This window comes from Pelmatolapia mariae, linkage group LG23 (assembly GCF_036321145.2).
Source record: "Pelmatolapia mariae isolate MD_Pm_ZW linkage group LG23, Pm_UMD_F_2, whole genome shotgun sequence".
NCBI lineage: Eukaryota > Metazoa > Chordata > Actinopteri > Cichliformes > Cichlidae > Pelmatolapia > Pelmatolapia mariae.
This window is the reverse complement of record NC_086246.1, coordinates 27,867,594-27,883,078: the sequence shown is the minus strand read 5'-3', so window position 1 is coordinate 27,883,078 and position 15,485 is coordinate 27,867,594. Positions and strand designations below refer to the sequence as shown.

The window sequence follows — 15,485 nt, the reverse complement described above, 5'->3', positions numbered from 1 at the left end:
AGTGTTACCCTTTTCCCTGGGGTGGAGAGAAGCAGACCGCCCCAACTGATGCTGTACTTTTGGGAAATGCAGGGAAGATGGTACACAGAGAGAAGGTCAGGAAGGAAAACAGAGTGTTCCAAGAAATGAAGGCGATGGCCAAGACTGGATGAGATGGTGTCATATTTCAGGAAATCTTAAATAGGCATACAGCCAGTTTTTATTTTAACATATCAAAATATCAAATAAGTGTTATTTCACAATATAGTCGCTATTATCAGTATTTTTCCTTTATATGAAGTGGGGAAAAGGCAACTCAACTGGTGCCCTGCAACCAATCAAAACAGGCAACTTGTGTCACATGTTGACATTATGTCAGAAATTGCAATGAATCTGGGTGCATAACAGAACAGTGTGGGATCATGTTGACAGAGAACAGAACAAAAGGCAGAAACATCCAAAGAAGAGCTTGAATGTCCTTCAAGAAGCCTGGAGAACTATTCCTGAAGACAACTTAAAGAAATGACAAGAAAGCTGCCTAAGAGAGTTCAGACTGTGCTGATTAATAAAGGTGGTCACACCAGAATATGTTAGAATTGTACAAACTTTAGTGTAGTTCCATGGATGGTTGCACATTTCAATAAATCATTGCTTCTCGTTCACATTTTCCTTGCAAAATAAAAAGAAACTATGGTGGCCCAAAAGTTTTGCCCATCACTGTTCAAAAAAAGTGTGTGTAGCTATTATTTTTTAAATTACCATGTCTTAAATTCTTTTTCCTGTAAAATAAAAGTTGTGTAAAGTCTTGGGTTTAGCCCAAAGGCACATCATGGGAGGACTTGCACTGGAGAAATCTGTATGCATATCTATCAGCTGTGTTGGCAGCGTTTCTCGAGTAACTGCAAAGTAAGTTAGATGAATCCATTACTGAAGGCGCACAGGCTATTACCCTAAAAACGTCATGCATTTTTGTTCAAATGGGGGAGCTCTGAATGCCGTGTAGCTCATAGTCGCTTGATGGCATTCACCTTCTTACCAACTGTTGCTAAAATGTAAAATGATACAGTTGAGCGTGCGCGCCAGCCTGGAAGGTCTCGATTTCTCAAATGACAAAACTGTTTACTCATTTCGTACAAATACTCCTCCTTCCAAATCAGAGTTACTCTATTGCACCATGCGAGCTGAATATCTGCGTGTCTGTGCTTTACAAAAACATTTCCACATATCTGGAGGGCTTGCAGGTGCCTGAGCTCAGCAACTCCACCACACAGCCTCGGTTTCCAAGACAGCACGGGCACCTTCTATCATGATTATGTTGTGGGGAGTAAATAAAGCACTTTTTTGGCTTGTCTGCCTTGGCCTGGGTGCCGTGTATCCTGAAGCTACAAAGTGCAATTTAGCAACATGTGAAATTCACATTTTACCCAGAGGTAGAGCAAAAGAAGAGAAGAAACAAGCCTGTCGGGAGCGCATGAGATTCTGTTTGACTGAGCGCTCCACACTAGGCCGCTAATTGCCTGCGATTGATGGCAGAAAGCGCTAGAGGAAACGTTAAACTTGCAATGCATCATGGGTAGTTGACCCGTGTCGACTCAGTCTTGTCTGTGCCTCTCGGCGATGTTTCTTTTTCACGCGTAGGCGGGGGTTATTGGCATACGCGAGGCCCGTGCGTGCATTCAGATTTGTGTGTTTGCGTGCGGAGCAGAGAGGACGTTTTGCACAAAGCCTTTGTGCCGCTTAGAACAGGAAAAACACTCTGATCCATCAGACTTCAGGCTCGAATCAAAAGATAGCATCTAAAATAATGACCTGCGCTGTGAAAAGATTTTAGAGCCCTTTTTCTTTCCCCTTTTTTGAGCCGCTTCAATGGCTCTTTCAGTGGCCGGCTCAAGTCATTGTAGGGGAGGATTAAGGTGTGTGTGTGTGTCAGTCGAGGGTTCATGCACCTTGCTGGTACAAATTAGCCCGCCCACTCACCTTGTTAAGTGTATTTTTTTTCTTTTTTTTTTGAGAAAATACAAGGAAGGGGGAAAAAAAAGGCATCAGTTCTGGTGCCCACTGTCCACCTTGTTAAATCGGAGCACACAACGCCTACAAGGCAGCGGTGGGCAGCTACTCCGAGTAGCATCCTCCAGCTTCTGTGTTTGTGTTTCTGAGACAGAGCGCGGTTGAGGGGAAATGCAGGTGCTTGTGTTTACTTCCCCCCGGACCTCCCTCCTTCCCTCCCTTCCTCCTCCTCCCCCTTCAGCACTGAGGAATGCAGATACATATTGATCGAGAAAGCGTTCAGGAAAAACAAAACAAAACCAAAAAAAAGCTATTTATGGCAACAGAAGGAAATTAAATAGTGTCAAACAAAATTACTGAGAAAGAGCAAAGTAATCCTTTAATTTAATTAGGTACATTACAACCAAAAAAAATCCTTTCTAAGTCTTGGGTTTTTTTTCCCTTTTCTTCTGCTCCTCTCTCTTCACTTCCTTTGCTCCCGCTGGAAGGCTTTCCCTCGGTTGCTAAGCAACAGGGAAACAGTTTTTCTTTGGTTTTGCCAGTGGCTCCCGGAGGCTGGCAGGGAGAAGGGGGCACAGTGGAGGCACTGTGGAGTCTGCCAGCAGCCGAGTGCATGCCTACAGCTGGGTCGGGGTTGCGGAGCAGCCCGCGATGCCCCTGGCAGGCACCTGGAGGGTTACGGCAGAGTTGATGGTAGAAGGGGCGAGCTCGCGTAGCACTCCGGCCCTCAAGCTGTAAACATGAGGTCACTGGGGGGTCAAAGTGATGAAACGGCGTGGCTTCCAGCCGAGCGGGGGCCATGTCAACCAAAGGCCCTCGGAGAAGAAAGCCTTTCCTGAGCTCTTTGTCTTTAAAGGCTGAGTCACAAGTGGCACAGAGTTGCATAAAGTTACACAACTTTCTAACAAACAGTTCGCAAAACAATATAGCAACACATATTTGAGAGAAAATGGTTTCACTGAGGGGTTTTTGACAGGCAGTGGAGTAACTCACAATAGAAACTCTTTCTTCTAATAACTATGCTAATCAAAGCCTACACTGAAATGGATTCTACTGCTCTTTTATTATGTTGTTCTGTCTCTTTTCAGGTGATTGACACATTGTAATCTTGCTAATAAGCACCTCCAGTGTCTGTTTCCTGTGTTAGTGTTATAATAGGCCAACCTGGCAGGTGCGTAGTGTTTGCTTAGCACTCAATATAAAAAGAAGCTAATCTCAGTTACCTGCTATTATCATGAAACGCAGCCACCCAGCATGCTGCGTCCTAGCTGTCACTCTCTGCTAATGTCCCCCAGGGGTCAGCAGCCAATCAAACCTCACATTACTCATTTCCTCCCTCCCCTCCCAACCAATCATCCACATCATTATTGGCCTGTCTCTGGTCATTAGGATGTCTCAGTAGCCGCCCTGTCGCTGGATATTTCAAATGCCTTTAAATGAGAGTTTACTATTTAATGAAGATTTCTGCAAGACATGAAGGCAAACGAATGCCATGAATTCATTTCCAGGGCTGAACACCGAGGCTTTTCTGGTGAATTAAAATAAAGACAGTCAAAAATTCAAAGGGCTCACCTCGGCTACAAGTTGAAATAATTGCTGCTTTCAGTTCAAATGCAATACTCGACTATAACCCAAATCAGAGAACGTGAAAGGCCTGTGCCTGTATTAAATCCTTAACTTATCTTAATCGAGGAGGTGTACAGCAACTCTCTCCAGAAGGCAAATTTTTTTAGCGACCTTGATGCCCCGTACACTAAAGAAACACATGTTGACATAACCAATTTCTATCATCTAATGCTGTTATTGGTATTCAGACATTTTGTGAACTGCAGTCAGCAACCTAGGCGGTTTGTAAGATAGCTTTGGGCAAAACACAGCAAGCTAGCTGTCGTTAGCACGACAGTCGCACTAGAGAGAACTTGGAGACCATGACGCAACCAAAGTTATTGCAACCGTGCACAATTAACCTTTCATCCTGTTGCTTTTTAAATGGTTACTTTGAGGATGGGGATAAGAACTGCAGCCACTCGCTGTCACCTGCCATCTTCAAAGAAACTTTTTTGTGCAAACTAGACGGTGATAGTCAGTCTGCTGTCAGTTCATGGTTGATTGGGGTCAAGCTGGCGATTACATGCGGCCTGTCTTTGATAATTGAGAAGTTAATTGTGATAAATGGGCAAAAACTGCAAATTCGTTACTGTCAGTTGGAAATCTCCTGTCATCTACATAAACAGAAACTCCTGCAAGAGACTGCTGACCTATCCAGAGTGTACCCTGCCTTTTGCCTTATGAAAGCTAAGATCAGTTCTAGCTCCACTATCACCCTGAACTAGATAAGCAGGAGAAGGTGAATTAATGGATGGATGAAAATTCAGAAATTCTTTTATAAATGGTGAAGTAGTTGTTGCATAACAGCAGTTTAACGGCAAAGCTTGAAACCTTATTTTTAAACTGGCATATAACCAGGGTTGAATTGTATTCTCTGTTCAGTACAGACTGTCTGACTGTGATTGGAAGCAGGTTTCTCCTATTCAGGTGACCTGTGCAATCCTGCTGCAAGTACTTGTAGTCTGTCCTACCGCCCATCAGTCCGGGGTCTTTGTGTGTGGAGTTTGCATGTTCTCACCGTGTTTGCGTAGGTTCTCTCAGGGTACTCCGGCTTCCTCCCACAGTCCAGAGACATGCAGTTAGTGGGGTTAGGTTAATTGGCAACTCTAAATTGCCCATAGGTGTGAATGGGAGTGCGAATGGTTGTCTGTCTCTATGTGTTAGCCCTGTGACAGGCTGGCGACCTGTCCAGGGTGTACCCTGCCTCTCGCCCTAAGACAGCTGAGATAGGCTCCAGCCTCCTTCCCACCCTGAAAAAGGATAAGCGAAAGAGAATGGATGGATGGATGTTTTTTGCAATTCTACTTTATACTTTACTCTAGTTTCACTGTGCCATTACTGAAATCTGGCAGTTATTAGTTAAATATAGCTGACAAAGTAGAGACAGCATTGTTTGAAAGTAGATTAAAACTGCTGCCTCACAGCAAGAAGGTCTTGGGTTCAAAGGCCAGGGCCTTTTTGCGTGGAGTTTGAATGTTCTCTCTGGCTGCTGTGGCTTCCTTTCACAGTCCAAAGACATGCAATTAGTGTGTGTTAGGTTAATTAGTGATTCTAACTTGCCCATAGGTGTCAATGTGAGTGCAAATGGTTGTCTGTCTCTCTGTGTTAGCTGTGCGACCCTGCACCTCGCCCTATCACACCTGGGATAGGCCCCCCCATGACCCGGAATTAAATACATGGAAGAAGATGGATGGATGGATGGATAATGGATAATAAAGTATTGCAGTGAGGTTGCAGGTCTAAGGCACTTCAGTGTTTGGTTCAGTTTTCATGCCTGGAAGCTGTGTCCAGACACAGAGTAAGGACGCCGAAGGGCATTCTCGCTTTGATTTCTATGCCATTAAAAGTCATTGTGCAGCCACAGGCTTTTGATACCCAAGAGCTACACCCATCTGTTTCAATCCTTACATGGACTTGCTTATAAGCTAACATTAGCAAGTGCTGTTGACCAATGGCACTGGCGGTATTGAGGCAAGGGGCATCGGTACAAGTAAACTGGAATCTGTGGAAAATTGATCCCGTTTTTTAACTAAGGAGAACAAGAGGATAATACTCACAAAAAGATGTGCACACTCACACTTTTAAGAAGTAGTGGGTTCCAATTAGCTTGTCAGTGGTGGTTGGTAAAATGTGTTAGTGCACCATTTAGCAGCTGTTGTATCTACATTATGTTTGTGATTATCTTTCTCTCTCTCTGTCTGTGAGTATAAAGAAGCCTGCACTGCTGTTTGAGTCACTCACATAACTGATGCACTGCCACAGCGATGGATTTTTAGCAACGAGGGAATAAGCTGTCTCGTAGATGCACACACATACATGCGCATACACAGATAAAGCTGCATATCTGGTAATAATACATTATATGAAGTGGCAATTTGGTGTCTGTCTGATTGATGTGGCTCCCAGTTTTCTCAGTTTTCTTCTTATGAGGACTTTTTCTGTTGATGTGTCAATAAAGTGCTAGTCTACTGTTGACATTTAACCCCAAGTTTTCAGTTATTTTTCTTAATTTGTTTAGTGATGACCCAGGGTTGAGGACAAACGCTTTTGTGGAGAATTCATAAAAAAGAAAAATACTCAAAAATTCAAAGAGCCTGCCTTGGCCCCATCCTTATGCCTAACTTGGCAGATGAATAAATTTTCCCCGACAAGTGAATAACGCAGTGGTAATCAGCGTGATTTTTTGTGACTTTTGAGAAGGTCAATTGATGCACGATGAGGCAGATGGTTGAGGTCTTCCATGCTCTTCAGCAAGGCACTCAGCATGCTGGAGCTCTCTATTTTCACATTTTATGAGTCCCTCTCAGGCAGATTATTTTTCTTTTTTTCTTTTTTTCATTGTTTGGTCACACATTACGTCAATCCCGTGTAGTTTCTTCAAAAGCATATACTGCTGAAGCCCGTGAAAATAAATCAAACCGATACCATTTATATTTGAATAAGAAGAATATAAAGAATATAAAGATATGATTGCTTATTGGGTCTATGAATGTGATGTGCGACTGCAGATTCCCAACCCTAAAAGAACAGTTGAGGAAATATAATCAGAGAAGTGCAATCAGTCTGCAACTAAGCTGACATTTTAATCATTTTGGTCTGTACATCCAAATTTTTTATGAGGTTGACATTTCAAAATGCAAATAACATGCTCTCTGCACAGAAAATGAGAGGAATGCAATACAGCTTTAACTATAGTCAACAGAGCTAGCAGGCGTTGGAAGAGAGGAATTGGAGGTAAAAATGTAAGTTTCCATTCACTTACATTTTAACAACCAGTCGTACAACAGTGGGGGTTTAAATCAGAAGTTGTGGACTTGGGCGTCATTTATTTATTGGTATCCAATCAATCGTCACATTGGATGATTCTTCAAAACCAGTTGGATTACTCCCTAATTTGGTCTTGGCAACTATGCTCACTGGCTACTGTGTTACGCTAAAGCAAACATCTAATCGGCAGATCACATAAAAGCAACTCAGTATGTTAAGGCATGTAGACATGATCAAGATGACCTGATTAAGGTGTTTTCAACATGGCATAGTTGTTGTTGTTGGTCTGAGTATTTCAGAAATAACGAAAAATAACTCGAATAAAAAAGACAAACTCTGTTTCTCTGTATCTACTGCTGTATCACATTTTCTTTGTGGTAGTTTCCACAACATTCAACAAAATCTGCTAAAGATGGGACTTTTTGGTATCTCGTAATGTTCAGGTTACAGGCTAATCTTCTTCTGACTGTGATTAAAAAAATAAGTCTATGCATTAGGTAAATGCCAAACTTGCATGTCCTGCAGAATCAACTAGAATGTGGGACATTGTACCAAGATGTGGAACCTCGGACAAGGATTAAAAAGGATGTTTAGTCCCTCATAAAGAGACACATGCTGTCAGCCTAGCCAGAAGAGAATTCTCTGTCTACTTTGAGCTGATAGAGACCCAACAGTAACTGGAATAGCCACTTGTTACAACCAAGATGGGCTACAGCAACAGAAGATCACAATAGTTGCTGCTCTTGTCAGCTGGAAACAGGAGACTGAGACAGGCTCACCAAAATGGGACTATAGAAGATTGGAAAAATGTTGCCTGCTCTGATGATTCGCAAATAATGCTGCAAAATTCAAATGGTGGGGTCAGAATTTGGCATAAACAACATGAAAGCATTAATCCATCCTGCCTGAACGCTTCAGGCTGGTGGTGGTGGTGTCATGGTGTGGGCGATATTTTCTTGGAACACTTTGGGCCCTTCTCACACCTGCCTACCTCAGTATTGCTGTTGACCACGGCCATCTCTAAGATATTCAGCCTGGTACTAGCAAGGTTAAATTCAAACTGGAAGCTGGTTCTGAAAACTAAATAAATAAACTGTTAAATATCCTAGCTATGGTGAAAATATGGTTATACATCTATAACAACTGGTTAAAGTTAGGAATATTTGTGATTATGATTAACACAAAGGCCAATGTTGGCTAATTTGATTCGATTGTTCTTCCATTTTCAATCATTTAAAATGATCATTTTTTTTCTTCCCATACAGTCTATCAAAGAAGTGACCGGTTATGTGCTGGTGGCACTTAATCAGTTCGACTACCTGCCACTGGAGAACCTGCGGATCATCCGAGGCACCAAACTTTACGAGGGTCGGTACGCTCTGGCCATCTTCCTGAACTACAGACGGGACGGTCTATATGGACTAAGGCAGCTGGGATTACGTAACCTCACAGGTCAGAGTTATGTCATGAGTGAAATGTATTTTAAACAATACGCTCAATAACCAGTATGTTCCTGTGAAAACCTATTCACGTTTCTCACTTATCTTATCTTTGGGGACAAATAAGGCAAAATACATTCTTAAATAAATAAATAACCCAACCAAAATAAATATATTTTCATCATTTTAATTATGATAATTCACTCTTAAAAAAGTGAAATGCTTAGCAATTTAAACTCCCTCATAAAATAAATAGCATCTTTTTTGTGAATTATGCATATATTTCATTTCCCAGCGTCCTATAAAACACATTGCCATTTTCGGCACTACGAATGCTTTGGTTTGACTTGTTTTTAACACCCACATATACAGCTTTAATAGGGCCTTTTTAATTAAGTCACAAATCGGAGTTCGACTTTTGAAGTTACGTATCTGCCGCGCTGGCAAATTAATCTTCAGTGTTGCCATATAGAGAGATCAAATGTCTGTGAAAAGTCCTATTTTCCTGTTAATTACATTTTGTTTACACACTCCAAAATGGGCTTCTTTCATGTAGTAAGTTTTTGGAAGTGATTGTGCCATGTTTTATGCAACAGCTGCTCCTTTTTTTTTCACCCGCTTGTTTTTGTCATGTCAGCGTGGATAAGCTAAAGTGGATTGTATTTGGAAAGGGTAGCTTTTTGTCTGCGCTAAATTTATCTGTGCATAAGGTCCTTGAGTTGCGACCTCTGCATCAGCTAATCTTTGCCATTTTGTTGTGACCCAGTGGTAGAGCGACCTTCCAACTGCAATCAGAATAACAGAAGCAAGGACTATGTTGTATTACAAGCTTTGAAATCATGTTTTTCCTGCAACTGCTTCACTGTCTTCCTACCGAATTGCATCCCTGCCACTCAATTTTCTCATTATTTCTATTAGTCATGTGATGTTCACAGATTTAATGGCAGTGTGGCTGCTAAAAGGTTAGTTTTTCCCTGCATGTCGAGGAGTCAGATGCTACCTTTATCTGCCAGCTTGGCTCCAGCATTGCCATCCCTTGGAGAAAGAAACACAAGATGTCTCAGGGAGAACGCTGGCTGACGGACAACTGTCACATGTGATCTTAGGAGAAGCAGTAGAGTCTGGGGGGGTCATGTGTTCTCTTTTACAGCATAATTTGATGCTGTACTTTTGGGAACTGCAGGGAAGATGGTACACAGAGAGAAGGTCATGAAGGAAAACAGAGTGTTCCAAGAAATGAAGGCGATGTCCAAGACTGGATAAGATGGTGTCATATTTCAGGACGTCTTAAACAGCCATTCAGCCAGTTTTTATGTCAGAAATTGCAATGAATCTGGGTGCATAACAGAGCAGTGTGGGATCATGTTGACAGAGAACAGAACAAAAGGCAGAAACATCCAAAGAAGAGCTTGAATGTCCTTCAAGAAGCCTGGAGAACTTTTCCTGAAGACTACTTAAAGAAATGCCAAGAAAGCTGCCTAAGAGAGTTCAGACTGTGCTGAAGAATAAAGGTGGTCACACCAAATATTAAATATCATTGTTGTTAGAATTGTACAAACTCTGTTTTTGCCTTGTATACTGTAATTAAATGTTTCAATAAATGTCTCCAACTATTTCCCATTTTCCACACAAAACACAAAAAGGAGTGGCTCAAGACTTTTGCACACCCAAAAATGAGGTGTAAGGAAACTGTATCAAAAGAAAATGAAAAAAGATGTCATTCATTTCGTTCCGCATGAAACATGAATCTCTATCTGGCAGAAGAAAGGCGTTCCTGCTGTCAGAAAGGGCAATGAAGGTAAAAAGGCAGTGATGGGAACTGAAAGGAAACAGCTCTGGACCTGGGATGGGCATTGTAAGTGCACACCCGGGGAGGCTGTCCTTTACCACATCAGAAAGATTGAGCGACTGAAGGAAAGAATATGAAATTGCTTGGAAATGAAAAATGTCAGTTAAGAACTGCCTGTGTTTGTCTAAGTCTCCTCATGCTTTGTATCATACAGTATCAGTCCATCTCGTTCATTTTATAGTTTACTAAATGGGAAATGCCTGTTAACTGCTTGTAGACAAGACCGCAAAGGACAGATCACGAAGCCGTTTTGAGTCTGTAGACAGCTTCTTCTTTGTCTTTAATCTTGTTGGATTCTGGAAGAAATTTGTTGGATTCCTTTACTTCGCCAAAACAAGATGAAATTCTTGTTCTTCCAACACGGATGGAGCTAAATCTTCTCGAGTGTTATACCATGTCCAATGGGAAAAATCACATCCAACACGTATGTCCTCTAAAGCACAGCCAAAGTACAAAGACAAACGCATGAGGATCCGCCAGTGACTGACCATTGTTTTTCAAACCAAGGTATCAGAAGTAATTTGTTAGAATTGAATCAAATGAATTAATAATAGAAGATCATTGAGCATACGGTTTACTGTAGCACATTTAGGGTTTGGGGTTTCCTTTTTGTTTTCTTGCAGAGGAGATTGCCAAAACATATAAAAAGGGAAGGGTAACAAACTGGCCAAGCCACCGGGACGCTTCTGCTATATCCCACTTTGTTGTATTTTGCCTGAGGTTTCTTCTCTGGCATCGATCTGCGTACTTTATTCCTCTCTCCTGTGGGCATTGTAATTTATCCCGCATCTATCCTGCACTCTCGCTTCAAGCAATTTCTTTGTCCGACATCTCACAGACGGACCAAATTAAGCTTGGTGTAAAACAGAAGTCACGTGTCTTGAAGTCTTTTTGTTACGTCTTTGAAAGAAGGTTCAGCAGGAGCAGTAAAATGTTAGAATCACCGCTGGTGTTCAGAAGGTTGTTTGGCAGAAATTTATAGTTGGCTCTCATGCCGTTGACTTTGCAGTGGTGTTTTTTATTTATTTATTTATTTTTATGATTGATGACCAAACAGTGGTCCATATTGAGCACCTGACAGATTTAGTTTAATATGCAGTGTTTTATGGAGTTGGAACGCTGTGATAAAGGACTCCTGAGAGAGGGCACGCTGACATCCTAAGCCAGTAAACCGGTAGGACGCCTTCCATTTCGACCACCCCTACAAAGAGAGCGAGGCCTAAGAGCACCTTTATCCCTGAATGACTCATGATGGGCAACACATTGCTCTTTTCAGTTCCTGTGCTGCAAATAACATGGACTGAAAGGATCACACGCAAGGTGAACAGGAAATGTCATCTTATTGGCCAGCTTGTGTTTTGATTAAGTCCTTCCCCCCCACCTTTTTTTCTCTCACAAGAAACAGCTCAAGCAGGTCCACCTGTTCTCTAAGGTGTTTTGTTTCCCCTGAAGTGAAACGATTGCGTGATCAGTGTGCTTCATAAGCAGCCAGGAGCGAGACAATGATGCAATTACTGTCCAGCATTTCTGTGTCGTTCCATGTTATCGAATGACCGGTAAGTCCAGTAGTTTTTGTGCAACTATCAGGCTGTTGACGGTGGAAGAGAAAGTGTGGGATCCTTTCCGAGTGCAAGAAGTTTCTCCCTGCATTATTTATGCCCACAATGCATAATGCACATCTCCAAATTTCTCTCTCCCCTTTTCTTTTTTTAACATTTTTCTCAAAACTTTTGGAGATTGCGTCGATCCACAGAGGCAGGATTTACCTTGGGTTTCCTGCCTGTCTGCCTGGCACTCCTCCCGCGCCCCGTTTCAACACATAATCAGGATGGGCGCTTCACAATGCTAGACTTTAGTCCATACCGCCTGATCCCAACACACCCCGGTGCCGCAATTAAGCCAGATCCAGGCATGCATATAGATCAGTGCAGTTCCTCTTGATTCCCTCCACAGCTCTCCCTGGGAAAAATAGGAAGTACAGTATCTCTCTCTCTCTCTCTGTTAAGCTGACAATTAGGCCAGCAGATTATTCTCCTTTCCTTAACGACGAGGAAGATAACATGCACATTTGCTTAGATTCATGTATGATGTAATGTACTCATTTGTAATTCATTTTCTATCCCACCACTGCTTCCGCCATGTCTACAAGGGATGTACGCGTGGCCAAGGAAGAATATATTCAGCATTTCTCGCTGCACACAATACATTAAACAACAGCTTTTCGGCTACTTTATCCCTCTGTGGATTTAGTACACAGTAGGTGTCCGCAGAAAGCATGAAATTCAATTTGGCTGCGGAGTCAGTATGCATACAGTTGTGCAGTCTTCATGGCAGCGAGGATATAGAGTAATCTGTGTTAAAGGAACTCCTCTGATATCGACTTGTTCAGCTTCACCCTGTGCTCCTCAAGCTCTTTCTGAGCCAGTATATAACATGCATAGGAAGCCACGAGAGCTGTGTGCATACATACACCACGGTTCGCTACACATTGCAGTGCTAATTACCCCATGCGGCGCAGCAGTGGGTATCGTAAGCACCCGAGCTGATGAAGTGCTGCGTGTGAAATGGTTTTCAGATCCAGTTTCCGCCTCTTTCTTTGCTTAACTTTTGCTTTGTTTTCGAGCTTATTCCCCCCCTCTATTCCTCCCCCCCCTACCCTGTGAAATTGCCCATTTGGATGAGAGCCAAATGGCTCAGCATGCCCCAAAGAGAGCTCCGACTCCAACTTCCCATCTGGCAGCAATGCCCCCTTTGCCCGTGTGCAGAAAGCAAAGCACCAGTTTCTGCCATCCCCCTGTTCGTTTATTCTGACAACCTCTCTTCTTTTATCGCCCACTTTCATTCAGACTCACTGGGGGAATAGTGACACTGCTATGTTTTCACAACCTGGCAGCATCCCAAGGATCCCCTAATTTAAAACTAATAATTTACTGCTGCTGTCTCGCTAATTGCAGCATTTTTGTGGGCATTTTGAATGCATTTAGGCCAAATTACCAACAGCAGTTACTGCTGAGATGAATTGATTAACAGACTTGATTATAATTAACCCCATGTGCATCTTCATTTTTAGAGCATGACTATTGATTTACCAGGTCACGGGGATTCTAAGTTGTTTATCATTTTCACAGTCGCTCAGCTTGGCTAGATCAGCTGAGCAGATGGTGATTTTTCTTCGTGTTGGAGGAGATTTGTGAGCGAATGATCACCAGATCACTCCAGTATCAGTTGAATGCATCCTGATCCCCAAACGTCTGATGCTAATAAAGATATTCATTGGTATCCATTCTTTGACCCTCCAGTAGTGACAACAGTGGATACTGTGAGATATAGTTTCTCTCCTGGAGAACACAAAGATGTAAGAACCAAGTTTTCCAGCCGTAAAGAAGTTTGCATCCCATGTAAAAACTTTGTGTCGACCTGCCGCTTATATTTTTTTTGTAAATCACTTTTTACTTTCACCCTCTGTTTATAAAATTGGTTTCTTTTACTCTTTCTTCTCCTTGTCTTTTTGTTGTGTCCATGTTTCTGTCTTCCTGTTTGTCTCCATAACTTCTGTCTTGTCTCGCTTTCAGTTGCTTCCTGTTTTATTTCATGCACTTTTTGTCCTTGCAGTTTACTTCCCTTTTGATCCTTTTCCTCTCTTTATCATCTTGATTCAGTTCACTTGCCACCAGCAACCACCAGTCACTTCTTCCTTGTGATTGGTTTTGTGACTACCAGACTGCCACAGTCACCCAACTTTTAGAAGTCCTTGTCTGTAAACACCAACTACTAGCCTAGTGTTAGTAAATCTTGAAAAAGTTTGACACTGACCGGAAACAAAGAACCTACACCTTCACAGTAAATGTTGTGACATACTGAAAGGGGGTAACTTCTACTTTTAAGGTGAAAGTGAAGGTCTCCGTTTCCAGTCTGCTGAAACTTTTTCAAGTTTCATTGCTGCTCAGCAAGTAGTTGGTGGGTGTTTGCAGACATCTTTATGTATTCCATGCAACCAGGGCAATCTGCCAGAGACCAAAGAAATCACAAGGAGGCTTTTGAGTCAGTACTGCATAACCTCCAGGTACTCTTAGCAACTGCCAGAAACCTTCAGCCAGTCAAAGAAGAGTATGTTTGCCAGGAGATCACTGATGACAGCCATCTTCCTTCAACAACCAGTTACTAAATGGTTGTTGAAGATACCTCTCTCACCCAGAGTATCTACCAGTGGGTTGCCATCCAATTTCTAGGCTTTAACCCCGCTCATTGCAAAATAACACTTAAGAAACACCGATGCGATTAATGGTGATGCCACAGTGTCTATTAAAACATCTGTATGTAACGAACTACTAACATAACCTGGTGCAGCACTTCACTGATGACAGTGAATACCTTGTGCATGATGGGAGCAATGATGCCAGGAACATAGGTTATGTGTACATTGCATTAATATAAAACCAGGTTTTGCATATTTAAAATTAATAAGAAACAGACATGCAAAAAAGCCTCTGTGTAAGCTGCGCATTTCTCAGCTACTGAGAATTAGCAAACTTCCTCTTCTTAAGTTTTAGAAGTATAATAAAAGCTGAATTTGATCTATACAGTAAATCCCTGCAGTGGAGAGTACAAAGATCCTGCACATCAAAGCTATTACATCCTCTTTTTATTCTTTTTAAAAAGCATACACCTAAAAAGAGGAATCCTGTAGCTCATATTAAGACAACTGACTCTTGTTGCCTTTTATTCATCCACGCTTGCCTCCATTTGTAACTTTTTCCCACTTCTTTTTCATATCCCAAACTGGCAATTCAGAGAGATATGTTTGTAGACAATAAATGTTAGGCACTTTGGCCGGCTGTATCTTTTCCGTTTTGCTTCCAGTTTCCAGCAGCATTCCTGTTTTCCCTGTTATGAAATAGAAAAAATAAATAAATATTGGGGTAAAAAAGCAACCATGATAATTGTGTTTGGAATTTGTATAGAAAAAAAAACTTCCAAGGCCTCTTTATTTAACATAAAGCTTGTGGTGTGATCTCCAAAAAGTGGTGTAATTACCGAAAGATCAAATAGAGCAAAAGCGGCTAATGCTAATACCCACTCACACTCTGGACTGTTATGAGGAAGAGGAGAGTAGAGGGATGGGGCCCATTAATAATGAATCCAGTGTCATCATTAAGGCGCCAAATGATTAAAACATATCTCCCAGCTTCAAACGCTGCTTTGGTACCCCAGAAAATGCTGCAGTCGTGGATCTGCAAAGCAAGAGAGCCCTTCAGTCTGCTTGTGAAATAAAGTTTTGCTTTTTTTTTTCTTTCATCTTTATCCCCCTTTTTGGAGTGTTGAAAGACCAAAGCACC

General features: G+C 42.0%; 1 protein-coding gene across 2 annotated transcripts in view; it reads left to right on the top strand.

The window, feature by feature from the left end:
- The window catches only part of LOC134619986 (receptor tyrosine-protein kinase erbB-4-like), a 356,445-nt gene that overhangs the window by 212,325 nt on the left and 128,635 nt on the right, over nucleotides 1-15,485 (top strand). For both annotated transcript variants that reach the window (XM_063465828.1, XM_063465829.1), the window contains exon 3: nucleotides 8,127-8,313. In XM_063465828.1, coding sequence (XP_063321898.1) covers nucleotides 8,127-8,313 — 187 coding nt within the window. The remainder of the gene's footprint in view (nucleotides 1-8,126; nucleotides 8,314-15,485) is intronic.